At 36.9% G+C, this 14198-nt stretch overlaps 2 protein-coding genes across 5 annotated transcripts; both read left to right on the forward strand.

Moving 5' to 3' along the window:
- Positions 1-2110: 2110 nt before the first annotated feature.
- LOC124223311 (dystrophin) lies at positions 2111-7008 on the forward strand. Of its 3 annotated transcripts, none has more exons than XM_046635144.2 (12): positions 2111-2151; positions 2599-2656; positions 2863-2999; positions 3299-3506; positions 3585-3828; positions 4016-4127; positions 4201-4367; positions 4444-4559; positions 4634-4862; positions 4975-5326; positions 5822-6142; positions 6242-7008. In XM_046635144.2, the coding sequence occupies exons 1-12, from the start codon at positions 2142-2144 to the stop codon at positions 6382-6384; spliced, it is 2097 nt and encodes a 698-aa protein (XP_046491100.1). In that variant the 5' UTR covers positions 2111-2141; the 3' UTR covers positions 6385-7008. The 3 variants fall into 3 exon arrangements, with proteins under 3 accessions (XP_046491100.1, XP_046491101.1, XP_046491102.1); XM_046635145.2 differs by having other exon boundaries at positions 6263-7008; XM_046635146.2 differs by lacking the exon at positions 2111-2151 and adding an exon at positions 2198-2410.
- Positions 7009-8536: 1528 nt separating this feature from the next.
- LOC124223319 (actin maturation protease) lies at positions 8537-14167 on the forward strand. 2 transcript variants are annotated; one of them, XM_046635161.2, is made up of 4 exons: positions 8537-8690; positions 9396-9701; positions 9867-10199; positions 10277-14167. In XM_046635161.2, exons 2-4 carry the CDS (start codon positions 9493-9495, stop codon positions 10476-10478), a joined length of 744 nt encoding a protein of 247 aa, XP_046491117.1. In that variant the 5' UTR covers positions 8537-8690; positions 9396-9492; the 3' UTR covers positions 10479-14167. The 2 variants fall into 2 exon arrangements, with proteins under 2 accessions (XP_046491117.1, XP_046491118.1); XM_046635162.2 differs by having other exon boundaries at positions 8539-8690; positions 9399-9701.
- The last annotated feature ends 31 nt before the right edge of the window (positions 14168-14198 follow it).

Genomic DNA, 14198 nt, shown 5'->3' on the forward strand with positions numbered 1-14198 from the left:
ATTGTAGAGTCAATTTACAGTTTAAAATCAAATCAATTTCGCAATTAAACTGCGCACAGCCAAATTCGGCTGTACATAAACATCAGAGGTGTCGAGACACACCTCGGTCAGAATTTGTTGACATTTTCGAGTTGTAGCTGGTTTCAGTAAATAATAAATCTACACTAAGGGTGGCGAATAATAACCTGTATTATTTGATTATCGCCCAGGTTACGAAACGCCGGACACATTATTTGTTTATAATATTATAAAAATATTACATTATGAATTGGATTTTAAAGGAAATGTCACATTTTCATTTTATTTATTCATTTATTGAATGAATGAAATCATTTTACAGCAAGGAAGGTTGATCTTTATTCATGAAAATGGTACCAGAGACTAAGGTCAAAAAATCAAGGAAGATCACTGCCCGGAATGATGCGGAGAATATTACGAGCGATAAGAAAAAGAATAAGAATAATAAGAAGAAAAAGCGCAGGAAGCCGAAAAGCTACGCAAGGTATATTTACAGGGTAATGAAAATAAATTACCCGTATATCGGTATAAGCGTTAAAGCAATGAGCATCATGGACAGCTTTATGAAAGATATGTTTGAACGGCTTGCCGAGGAATCGTCTCGGCTCGCTCACTACAACAAACGATCCACGATCACGGATCGGGAAATAAAAACCGCGGTCAAGTTTATCCTGCCGGGAGAACTTGCCATTCACGCTATCCACGAAGGAAACAAGGCTCTAACAAAGTACGAAAAGTCAAAGTGAGTTCTTGAATTAACTACCTTGGATTAATTATTGACATCAGCATTATTTACGCTGCCGTATTTATTTGTCGTTTCGTTTTTTCGAATTTACTCGTTGTGTCGCCTTGGTGGTAGTAGGCGAAGCAGGAAGTTCAATGAATGTATACTGAATAATATAATTAATAGTTAATTATACAAGGTAACCAACGACTCGGAGACCGTTGCGCTCGGTTCGGCTGCCTGGCAGCTACTGCCGCTCGTGACGAGGCGCGCTTATCTCCGATACACACACTCTTACATCGCTCGCAAACTTAATACATGTGGTGAAAAGAATTAATTTTGTTTTCGAAAGGTTTAATTCTTGATCTTGCCAGAGATCCTCGGATCGCGCGCCGAGTGCTCGTAAAAATTGAATCGCATTTATGTCGAAGCTACTTTTTTTTTTTTTAAACCGGGAAGACAGATTACTTGAACACCAAGCGTGGATCGATTTGAAATTTTCACGGTACCTTTACAATTGGATTAGATAGAAATTTTTTTTGTTCCATGTAATGTTCCGCCTGTAGTTTCTTATACTCCTGATATAAGATTCTGGATACTTTTCTTGACTTCATAGATTTTCGAGAGACAAATTACACGAGTACGCAAAGTAATGATTTTTCTAAAATGAAATTTAGTTCCCTGAACATATGATCGATTATATCTTACGAGCTTTCGATGCTAAATCTTTTAATCATCGTTGTTTTTGTTTTTTTCAGACAGCCAGAGGTTCTTAGATTTTAGAAGAAGAAAAAAAATATTTATTTTCTTTGTTTTGTAATATTTAAAATTTTAATCACTGTCATTTTAATTACGGCGTTTAGAAACGTCACGTGATATAAATGCAGGTCATTTAGCAAATTTCTTATCTATTAACTGGTGGATAGTTGAAATATGAAGAAAAACAATAATAATGTAAATAAATAATTAATAATGTATATTAAATGTATACATCGGAATGCATAAATAATGAGATGGCATTTTTATGATGATTAATATATTGCTATTAATTGACATATGAAATGATAATTATAACATATAGGTGTAAGATCTTGTATAATAACAAATTGTAACAATACATATTTCATTCTTATGCACATTATATGTTTTACCCCTTTAATTGATCCGATCGTTATTAATTTAATCGTTTTTCAACAATTCGTTTATCGCAGTTCACATTTTTCCCAGATAACACGTGATAATATTTTTTATTCGTTATCCCTCGATTCAAGTATCGATTTTAAATATTGGCGCCATTTAACTGTAACCGCGAAGAAAGATACGCGCATGCGTAGAAATTATACGGTGAAATTTAAAATTTTACCACGAAAACGGAAAAACTACAAGAACGGTTAACAATATGACAGAAGGTGACTCCGCTTTGTTGTTATTTATCTCATACTTTGTTATTGTACCCGATATTCCGTAATTGTGAATTAAAACGTCTTACTTCTTTGTTAATTTACCAAAATATAGAGAAAAAAATTAACTATCTTTGAAATCTACTGAAATAGATAACTCTTCTACAAAGCCCGTTAGAGGTTATGTCAACCTAACCTAACAAACGCGATATTCCCTAGCGTCCCTAGTATTTATTTTCACCCTGGCTACAAAACACGAATCGATTGAGTTAGCATGAAATTCAATAAAAATAGAATAATTAAAGAGTAATGATAACAACCATTAGGGTGGTCCTTGTTTGGGGAGCGGAAAATTTTCATCGATTTGGAACAGATCTGGGGGGAGCGGTCCAATGAAAACTTTTCCGACCGCCTTATTAATCATATTATGATCATGGACAATTTTTTAATTTTCAGAATATCTGAACGGGTGGAAACAAGCAGAAACCGAAGGTGGTGTTCCTTATTACATCAAGTAAGTGCTAATATCGCTGTTATATATCATCTCCGATTATCGGATTCGATTAAATTTTCAATAACGTATATCCAGAGCTACGCTTTGTTACAAAGGAAAATAGAGTTTGCGATCTTATTTCTTTTCGACATAGAGAAAGCGGAAAACATGGACGGTCATTTTGGCGTCACGATTAATCGATATTTCTTTGTTTTTTCGCTACGCAGCCACGCGACCAAGCAGACGGAATGGGATCACCCAAGAATGCGAGAGATAATGCGATCGGTCGAAGAATGCAATGTGATAAGATACGCGTCTTACAGAACAGCTGCAAAGATGAGAATCCTTCACAGAGATCTGAACAGTAAGAATGTCAAAAATTAATCAATTTTCCATTAAATTCATTATTTTTTCACAATTAATAGATTATAATCGATTATTTTTTAAACTCGATTATTCTTCCCTCACAATCGGTTTTTGTTTTTTACTCCCACGAACGAAACCATACAATATCGATAACCAGTTTCTGGTTATCTGAATTCTGTGCCAGATCTCAAAACTAAGGATAGCAATTCAGAGTCCTTGTTTGAGACATAAGTTACGCGTTGATTATGAGTAAATTTATGATACTTATATCGTTTCATTCTACTAATTCTCTTCCAGTGCAACAAGTTCGTCTAGAATTGATAGCCGGGGTTTTTGAGCGCCATCGTCTGTCCGTGACGGAGAATTCCGTCACCTTAGATCCTACCGAGCTGGAAGACGTGCTTTCCGATATATATTTTGCAGCCCAGAAGGAGGCGAACACGAATTTTAACACGGATCTTGCGACCAAGCTCGGCGTAAATTACATACTCAACATATTCGACAAGTATGTAACTATACACGTTTCATGTTCTCCCGCCAATCGTCATTTTATTTTTTCATGCTTCGTCATTCTCATTCGCAGAAAACGCGAGGGCAGCGTTTCAGTATTTTCGGCAAAAGTTGCTCTCACATTGGCAAGCTGCAGCAGACTTCAGGACAAATACGGCTACCTCTACCAACAGCTGGCCGATCACAACGCCTGCTTGTCAAGAGCTGCCCTGTTCTCGCTTCTTAGCAATATCTGCAAAGTTACCGACATGCTCGGCGAATGCGTCGCCTATGGATCGCACATGGTCCAGATAGGCGTTGATAATTGCTTCGTCGAGGTACAACGACCATGATGATGAATCGTCTATAGTATGCTCAAAATAAATAGAGAAGAGAAAAAAGACATGTGGATAATGGATAGTGATAGCGACTCTGATTTACAATAGAATCTACTAAACTAAACAAAATTGTTTTGACAACGTTTCTCCGTTCCCTAAATTCCACTCTATGGTATTCTGTTAACAGTCGCAGGGAAGTCTCGGAGTCAGCGAGGCCGAATTTGCTGCCTGGCTAATGCAGGAGCCGCCGTTACTAATGTGGATCACAACGCTGAATCGAATGCAGGCAGCGGAAAACAGTAAGCGACGAAACAGCGAATGCTTACTTGCCCGATATACCAGACTTATCCCCGAAAATCTCATCTTCCACAGTAATCCACAATGTGAAATGTTCGTCCTGCAAAACTACGCCAATTCAGGGACCGAGATACTCGTGTTTGAGATGCGCCGGTTATCACCAGTGTCAGGGTTGTTTTCTACTCGGAAAAGCAACGAGCAAACACAAGCTGAAACATCCGGTCAGGGAGTACTGTGTAAAGGTATTTTTCAAATTGCAGAAACCATCGTGTTTTGCGGAAAAATTACACGCGCGTCAATCGCAAATCTTGTTTTCAGACGTCGAACAGGGAAGTGACGAAGCTAATAATCGAACTGATTAGAAACAAGCTGAGACTGTGTCCGTCAAGGACAGTAATAGCAGATCCCGATGAGCCACCGCCCGAGATGCAGCAGTGAGTTTAAAGAGCGTTTGTGCATCTGATTTTCACAAGTTTCAATCAATTGAAGACAATTTTCTCCCCCACAGTTTAACGAACGACGAAAAGGACGGGGACAACGTTTCGCTGAGGAGCACGGTCAGGAGGAAAGTACTGAACAATCCACAGCGCGAGTTGCAGAGCATAATAAGCCACCTCGAAGATGAAAATAGGCAGCTGCAAGCCGAGCTTTTGGAAATTTGCGGAACCAGAGCTGAGAGACTTCAGCGCCACAGAGCAACGATAGAGTCGCAACTTCAGCGTCTCAAGATTCTGAAGGTGTTTTTTCCATGTCTATTTTGTCAGAAGGATAAAATTAGCAACGATGAAATTAGTTTTGGGACGAGATCAAATTAAGATGCGCTCAATCACTTTTTTTCCCACAATTTAGAAATATCTCTTCAATCAGCCAGTACAACCGCGTATCATGACGCACATGGAAAGCACTCCCATGCTGCACCCCATAGCGTCGAGAGTAACTCCGTTACCCCTGGAGTTTGAACTCAGTCCGATTGTTCAGCAAGGAACCGTCGAGAGAAAATTCAAGCGCGACTCAACTTTCGCGCGACTAGGAAGAGACGCGCTAGCTGTGGAAAACCTCGATTCGAGCCCTGTTACTTCTATGAATTCAAGAAGAGACAAGCTGGGGACACAATCGTGTACAGATTCAAACTATCCGAGTTCTGGATTTGGCGGCAATCTCTCGGAATTCACACCTGTCGATTTGAGCACCTGGATTGGGGGTGAGGAAATGTTCAGTTCATCTTGTTTGTCATGAATCTCGATTACTTCGTCTGTGGTTCAAGACTTTTGTCTTTCTCGCAATTTGAACATTTGTTATTTATTGTTATTCACAGATGAATGAACGAAACTAACTGTTCTACAAGGTTGAAGTTAGTGATGTTACTTTAATGATGCATGTTTAGAAAAAATCGCAACTTGGTCCGTTAGGATTTTCTGAGATTCAGTTAGTAAATACAATGACAAAGAAAATATGTTCATATTTTGAAAAGTCGAACTCTGGAAGTCGTTCTAAAATTTCACGGTAACAATTTTTTACATGATGTCTCATTTTCATTACAGTTTTGGGCAGGATTAAAGCGCGTTTCAAGTGTTTATTTAGTTATAAATATAACGTACCCGTGCAACTTCTTAACTGTGTAATACCGTAGCTTTAAATATTGGGCCTGTTTCGTCAAATAAATAAATAAATAAATAGATAAATAAATAAACTGCAGGTGGGAAGGGAGCGAATGGAACAGGCCTGGCACCAAGTGGAAGTGGATTTTCACAATGGCTGCTATCGGGTAATTCAGTCGAGATGGAGCGAGGAGGAGACAAGCAGGTAAAACCAGTGGCGACGAGCAGTTCGCACGGAGATTCACCGCCAGCCGTTTCACATTCGCCAATCGGATTGCCAAGAGAGAATAACACACCGTCGTCTCTCCAGCGTCCTGACAAACATTCGCAGCACAGCAGTTTGCAGAATATCCAAGGCGACCTAAACGACATATTGGACAGACTGCAGAACATGGTCGCCAATGATTCTCTGCTCGAAGGTAAGAAAACTCCAGAGTATGATGATTGCGAGTTGTTTGTTTACTTATCCTTATTCAATGACTACTGAACAACGTCAATCCCTTCTCTGTGTGTGACAGGGTCTCGTGCCCGTGTTGCAGGATCGTTCAGCGCCAATGACAATTGCGAGCTCAAACGAGCAGCTACGGAAATGGAGGATCTTTTAACCGGGCTAATCGAAGGCATGGAATCCAGGAAAGGAAAACTTGCCACGATCGTATAAAATCAAATTTATAACAATATAGGTATGACACGCTCTTTACGAAGCTTGGCGAAGCACAAAGAGGCTTTATTCTCAAACCACAAATGAAAGTTTTGCAATATTTCCTTACTTTAACAGCATATACATATGTGTATTTATGTAATTTGTATACTAAAGTACTTCGCCTGCACTTTAGGTGGAAATATTTTTTCATTCATTTGATCCAATTTCTCTTTTACGTTTTTCAAGAAAAAAGAACTAATATCTTTGAACAACGATGTTTTGCAGAAGCGATTTATTGCCCGCGGGTATTTACTAGTATTCGAATGCAATTAAAAAGACAACAATTTCGTACGATTATAGGTACAAGTGTAAGCGAAACAAACACTGCCCGCCCCTGCAATTTAGTATTACAGTACGATGTATGAGAAGAATACATTAACTATTTTTAATTTTCATAATTATAGAAAATATCGCAATTATCAGATGCAATCGTAAAAATGCGAGTATTCTAAATACCTTGAAAATGTAATGATAATTCATATGCACACATTATAATTTTACTCATTACGTATATGTCAAATCTCGCACATGAAATTATTTTACCTATTATATCTAGATATGTATGTACCATTTACGTAAACGCAATGCCTTTTGATATTAAATTTTATACTATTTCTATACTTGTGCACAGGTTTTCTGCTTCATTATCCCTTTGCCCATTTCCGTTTTCCTTTAAAAGCTAATTTTAAAATTTCAATCGATGTTTAACTTTAATTTTTCTAATGTTGAACCGCTTATTTTTAGGCAACTGATTCACGTACGTGAAAGGGTTGCCTACACACTGGCGGATTCACAAGTCAACCTCTTACCGTTGACTGTAGATAAGTGTTTAATTGAACGACTTCGTAGATAATTGTCATCCGATAAAATATTAGATGGGAAATCTTACAACAATCATTGTACTAACTAACCTTAAATCTTGTAAAATGAAATCTCTGGAAATCCATCCGATTCAACTGCAAAACGATTGACCGAGAGCCGAACGAATGGAATAATCGGTGGCCATTTTCAAAACTGACAAACCGCTCACTTCACGCCGATCGTGATTTGTTCCACAACACCAATTTGAAATATATTTTGTATGGAAATAAAGGACGGCAATGAATGAGAAAATAACTAAATATACCCGTTGCATCTACAATTATTTCCTTGATCTTCGACGTAACTGTAAGATGACATCTAATCACGCGATCGCACTTCGAGCAGATACCGATATCACAACTACATTTGCACATTAATTGGTAGTATTAATAATGATGAAAGATAATTTGATAATACCTATACAGGGAAATTGTAGTTGGTTACGCTGAAACAGGGTGGCACCGTGTAATCAAACTTTAAATAGCACTCGTAGTTTCGGTCGCGTGAGAAAAACAAGCCGTATCAACAAGTTACACGCGCACCAAGGAGCTTAGAATTGAGTCACTTCAATAACCGTTGAAACAGCGTTAATTTTAAGCGCACGGCACACGGCACGTTCAACACACCGGATATCTAGTTTTCAATCAATAATCACGTTCACTGCACTTGTGAAGTCAAGTGATAAGGAGAGCATTCGAAAGATTAACGCACCACACGTTTCGCTTGTCTGGACCTTCGAGCGCGACACTCCGAAGTTGGTCACTGATCTACGCTTGAAAATTATCAGTCAATTGTTTTGGCCCGCAAATTGTTTAAATACCTTTGGCGTCTGTTATTCACACGTTCGAACAAAATATCCTACTGGGTAATTTTTAAATCGATACGTATCGTCAGACTCAATTTTATGAAAATATCATATTATAATCAAGTGAGTCTTACCTCGACTCTCGAGCGCTATTCTCTGACTGGTCACTATTGGCCGCTTGAAAATTATCGGTCAACACGTTGACTGTCCGCAAATCGTTTGAATCCCTTTGGCGTCAGTTATTCACGCGTTCGAATAAAATATCCTGTTAGATTTTTAAATCGATACATAAAATCAGATTTAATTTTAACGTTAGTAATAAAGCTAATATCATATTATAATCAAGTGAGATTTACCGCTCGCTGCGTTGTTTCAGAGATTTGTCAGAGTCGTTCATATCCATGCAGATATCTCCAGGTGTGCCAACCGTGCGATTCAACGGATTTCAACCAGTTTGGCCAACCGAGTTGTTTTTTCCGCCAGGGATTAGGGAAGATGTTGGGCGGCTGAAGGACGTGGGCCTCGCGTCAGTTGGGTTTCACTCGCTAGAACAGGATCGCTCTGATTTTTCCATGGAAAAGCAAAGAGTCAGGACACAGTTAAGTCTAACCCAAAAAAAAAGAAAAACAAAAAATTCCGGGCTCGTCGAAACGAAGGGAGATCACGCGACCCGCGACGGGCTAACATGCATTCGATAATTATATAATAATCCCGAATGACATGACAGCACCAAATACACACTCACGCACACACACACACACACACACACACACATGCAAAACCGCATTCACACGAATTCATCTACGTGTTCCGCCAGACTGCAAACGTCAAAGATGGTGAAAAATCTCTAAACAGGGAATAGAGTACTTCTGTACAAAGCAATAAAATAAACATTTCTTCAATGGATTTTCACGCGATTTTTGCTCTTTCAGAATAACTTCTCCCATTTCCAGCTATAGTTATTCATCACCGCTTTTCTGATAATAATATTATAATTATTTATCAGGCATGTGGTTTTCTTTTATTCAATTAACCGATCGCTTCTTCCGTGTCACGTATTCCACGTTTTTGAGTAGTTTTAACCCAGGTTGTTGTTCTATTTCGACAACCTGGATTATGAATCACCAATTTTTCTCGTTGTCGATTTGCCTCTTCGACTGCTTGTCGGTTTATATTGCGAGAAATTCGTGACTAAAGATCGTCCCATCTCCCTTCGGCAGTCGAAGGTGAAATTGGCTGTCATGCGAAGTTTTACTTCACCCCCGTCGCATCACTCTCCAAGTCCCTTATTTCTGTATTTCAGTAGCCTGTGGTCAATCAACAGCAATTGACGCCTGACCGAATTCTCTAGGACGGAGGAAATCGACTGCGACATAACAAAGAAACCGTCGTCAGCGATCATGCCTGCGCCGCCTCCCAGCCTCCCGGAGACCCCATCCAGGGACAATACCGCCGACAATCGCCAGTCCGAGTCTCTTCCACCTTGGGCCAAGATTACACTGACTTCAGCAGAGGCTGAGATTGAGAAACTCATATCCAGAAACGAGCTCAAGGATGCTGAAGTCACGTACTTTTGCCAGGTTGAACCCATCCTACAGGACGGACCTCAGTAAGTGACCGATCGACTTGATAATCTCTGTTCACCATTTACTCCATAATTCTTCACTTTGTTTTTCTCATCAGTTTGTAATCAGCCCAGAGATGGTGCTCTATTCCTTAACAATTGAGACGAGAATTCTTGAAACAATTATGCTGTTTATATTTTTAAAAACAGATGCGGCCTCGTTGCGCTCGCAATGGCGTCACAGGAGTACACGAAGCCAGTCTCGGTTACACAGCTGCTAGCGGAGGCAAGAGTGAGGGGTTTTACACAGCACGGAGAAGTTTACAGCGTTGACTACATGGGAACACTGGCAGCTGAATACCTGCCCGAACATAGGCCTGATATTCTGATAGATTTGCAGACTTGTCCAGATTCACTGACGCATGCACTCGCCCACGGAGCTATGGTCCTCATTCCGTACGATTCGGACTTCAACCATGCTCCGTGTTTGAAGAGGGGACACAAGGCGCACTGGGCGTTGCTGGTCGGCCTTATTTCGTCGAGGTGAATCAGAGAAGACGATGCATCGATAACGACTAGACAACACCTGGTCACGCGGAGTAACTTGTCCCTTGTTTCAGGCAAGGCTATCACGTTCTCGCCCGCCACGGCAAGTCTCGTCATCTGGCTTGCTGGCCTCTGCGGGATCTGATCGAAAGCAACGGGAACTTGGAAGAGGAAGGCGCCGCCAGGCACGCCGGAGGCTACGTCGTGCCCAAAGGCGGAGTCGGTGGACAGAGAGGTCTGCGTGGCAGAGCGCTGGCGCTTCATCCGTACATCTAAACGAACTTGGTGGAGGATAAACGGCTGGGAATCAAACATCTGCGTTGAATATAAATCCCAAAGAATAATATAATTTTTACAGCAATTTTAAAATCGTTTCAGCCAGAGACAAAGGAGAGTAAGTCGAAGAGTATCGATGATAACGGCGAGTAAGGTGAAGGAAATGAAAATGGCAATCGGACTTTCAAGCCAGAACTACGAACAAACTCGCGAAAAGAGTGATTTAGAAACACAAAAAACGTTGAAGAAAAGCTGTTTAAGATCTTCGTGGTCTAAATTGAAATCTTCAGATTCAAAACAATCATTTTCTCACTTTTTCCGATACATTTTCTTTGGATTAAGCAATTTCTCTACTACATGTCGATCGATGACATATACTTGCGATATAAAATGAATCTGAATCGTCTAAATCAAATATGTAATGTCATATAAAGTAATGAAGAATTGAGAAAATAACAAAATAAAACAATTATTATAATTAGGTAGGCACATTATCAAAATGATTATGCATCATTTTATGAAAATAATACGATCAAAAACCTGAATCGTGAGAATTTTAGGTTCAGCTTTTTATATATACCATAATAAAATTACCAATAACAGTTGTCATATTATTTATGTAACAAATATTTAAATTATCGGATATAAATTCGGTTATTTATCATCGGTTAAGTTTGCATCCATCCAAAGAGATAAAAGAACATTTAAGGCTAAAAATAGAACAAAGCTCGTTAATTATGGACACTAGTTTAGCAAGAATCGTGAATAGCGAACAAATACCTAGTTAATTATGTAAATTCGTCTAAATGTTAAATTGTTTTTTGTTCGTATGATGTCACTTTGAAAACGTTCTCTTTTTTCTTACGTTATTTCTGTTCGTTCTTACAAAATTTTTGGTACCATTTATAAATTTGTGCTTTATTGCATCCGATTAATCATAAAAATATACTGTAACATATAGATGTATGAAAATAAAATCGCGAATGCAACGCACTGCGCATAAAACCGCGAGTAAGTTCAAGTAGAATGCAGAAGCGCATTTCTCATACGAAATTGGAATTTATCAATTGTCATTAACGGCAGTAAATATAAAAATAAAAATTATAATCATAATTACCGATTATGAACAATATAACTGTAATCTCTAGTCAAGAGTTGACATGAAAAAAACAAAATGATAAAAAACGAATGTAGAAAATGCGAATTTTCGATAAATTATTGATATTTTAATCAGGTAAATAATGTACCCTGTTATTTGTATACATATAAATATATATCAAATATATATCAAATATGTATATATATTGTAGTATATAAATATATGCATATATAAATATTTGGATTTAATCATTCTCTCTTCGTTGAAAATATATTCGATATCATCTAATTATTTTCAATTAAATGTTTATATTTATATGTATACGTATATACATATAATTATAAAATGTAAATTATGTATGTAACGATATGTGATGTTAAAAAATTAATATGAAATAACAAATTATTTCAATGAAATTGTCTCGGTAAGAAAATAATTAATGATAAAAAAAAACAAAAAAAACGTAATCTACTATACACACACATATATATAGATAAATACTATATAAAAAGAACGGTTAAGAAACGTTACCCGACAGCAATTTACAGAGTACGCAGGATGTACCGATGAATATAATTAATAATCGTCTTCCCTTGCTATTTGTCGTAACGCTTCGTATTAGACGGAGACAAGAGATTTTCATATTTCTTTACAACATATAAATAAACATTTTCATAAACAAACAAACAATACCAACAACAATAATAATAATAATAACATTCAAAACTACGTAAGATATATTGAACGTTTCACTTACAATAATGAGGACGTCGACTTCTGAAACGTGGCCTTTACAGTGTCGCTAGAAGAAATATTAAATAATAATAACAACAACAACAACAACAACAACAACATGATATTATGGTATGTGATTATAATTGTGCTATTAAATATTATACACCTCGTAGTAATGTGTAAACGAACGAATGAAAGCAAATATTATGTCATAGAAATTTGAGAATTTATTTCACATTGTTTGTTTATCTATTTACTTATACGTCAATGGACCAACGTTTGGTAAACTATGTTTTTTCTCTCTCAGTTATTATGAATTTTTCGAACGCGGTTGAAACCGTAAATATGTACTATTATTCAGGTATAAAAACAACAGGCTGGACAAGGTGTTTAGAATTCAATCATAGATTAATGGATGTGTTGAGAAAAAAAAAAAAGCTGTCGCTATCAGCTGAGGGCGTAACAAAGTTTTTGTAGAAAAGGAAAAATGCGTTACACTTATATTTCAAGCTTACAAACATCAACAACATTATTACTTCTTAATAATAACTATCAATGTTTTCATAATCACTATATTCACCATTGAATTATTCGTCTTAAATTTTACTTATTGTTGCTTATTGATTATTTGTATTTGCTTCTTAGATAAACTAGCGGATTTTTATTATTACTATTATTACTATTGTAATTTTCTATCGCTCTAATTATTACTCATTTCAGCTGCAGCTTTTTCATTCTGTGTATGTCAGTTACATTATATTTTATTAGCGTGCCCCCATGCGAAAATTATTTGTTTAGGGTGCATATCATTCATCATTGATATCCTTGTATGGATATTATTATTATTATTGTTATTGTTATTGTTATTATTTCAACAATTCGCCAGGCTATTTTGTTTTCAGTCTAAGAATCATCTGTGATTATATATTATCATTATTAGCATAGTCATAATCATCATTATTTCGAAACAATATTTACGTACGCAAATTGTATATATATATAGGTGTATGTGTGTGCGTGTGTGTGTATTATAAAAGTTGTTATCTAATATTTGTAATAGCTTTCTACGGCTATCTTTCAATGACAGACGAAAATGTCCATTATTATTATTATTATTATTATTGTTGTTGTTGTTGATGTTGTTATTGTTAACGATTACTTTGTGTACTTGAACCAGTTTAATTTCATTTCATTATCATACACGTAATCATTCTGTTCGCCAGGGGAGATAATGAAAAATTTTTGAAATTGATCCCTACAGAAATGAACAACAACAACAACCGGTTGAGAGATAAGTAACGAGGGGCACAATAATTATTTCTATTCTATTGAATAACTTCGGTGGTATAGGTATAACAATACGTGATATCCTATACCAAATATATATATATATAACGTTCAATAGTAGTGGTGGTAGTAGTAATAATATAATACTATATCACATGTATAGGTATGTTTAATATTTATCAATTACAATATACGTATTATGAAAAACAGGGCGCAGAAAATTGAATCAACTTCTTTCTCGATCTTTTCATCGTTCGTTACGTTACATGTAAATTTCAAGTTTACTTTTTTTACTCACACATATCAAATGATAATTCTATTACTCCGAAAGATATTGTAAATTTCAAAAAGAAGAAAAAAAAAAATGTCACTCGATTTGGAAGAAAGTTGATTTTGTTCGCTACCCCTTATTTATACATCGACATTGTATTGTTATGTCTCGTATGAATTGATCCGAAGTTTAACGAAATGAGAATCAGAGCGTCGATACGTACCGTCAAATTTATTTCTACCGACTCAATTTCTTTTTGCGATTAAGCAGCTGAATAAAGACATATTTTAATCGTAATATCGACTGATAATTCCAATCTTCCTTTTAA

Source organism: Neodiprion pinetum, chromosome 7, assembly GCF_021155775.2.
Source record: "Neodiprion pinetum isolate iyNeoPine1 chromosome 7, iyNeoPine1.2, whole genome shotgun sequence".
Taxonomy (NCBI): domain Eukaryota; kingdom Metazoa; phylum Arthropoda; class Insecta; order Hymenoptera; family Diprionidae; genus Neodiprion; species Neodiprion pinetum.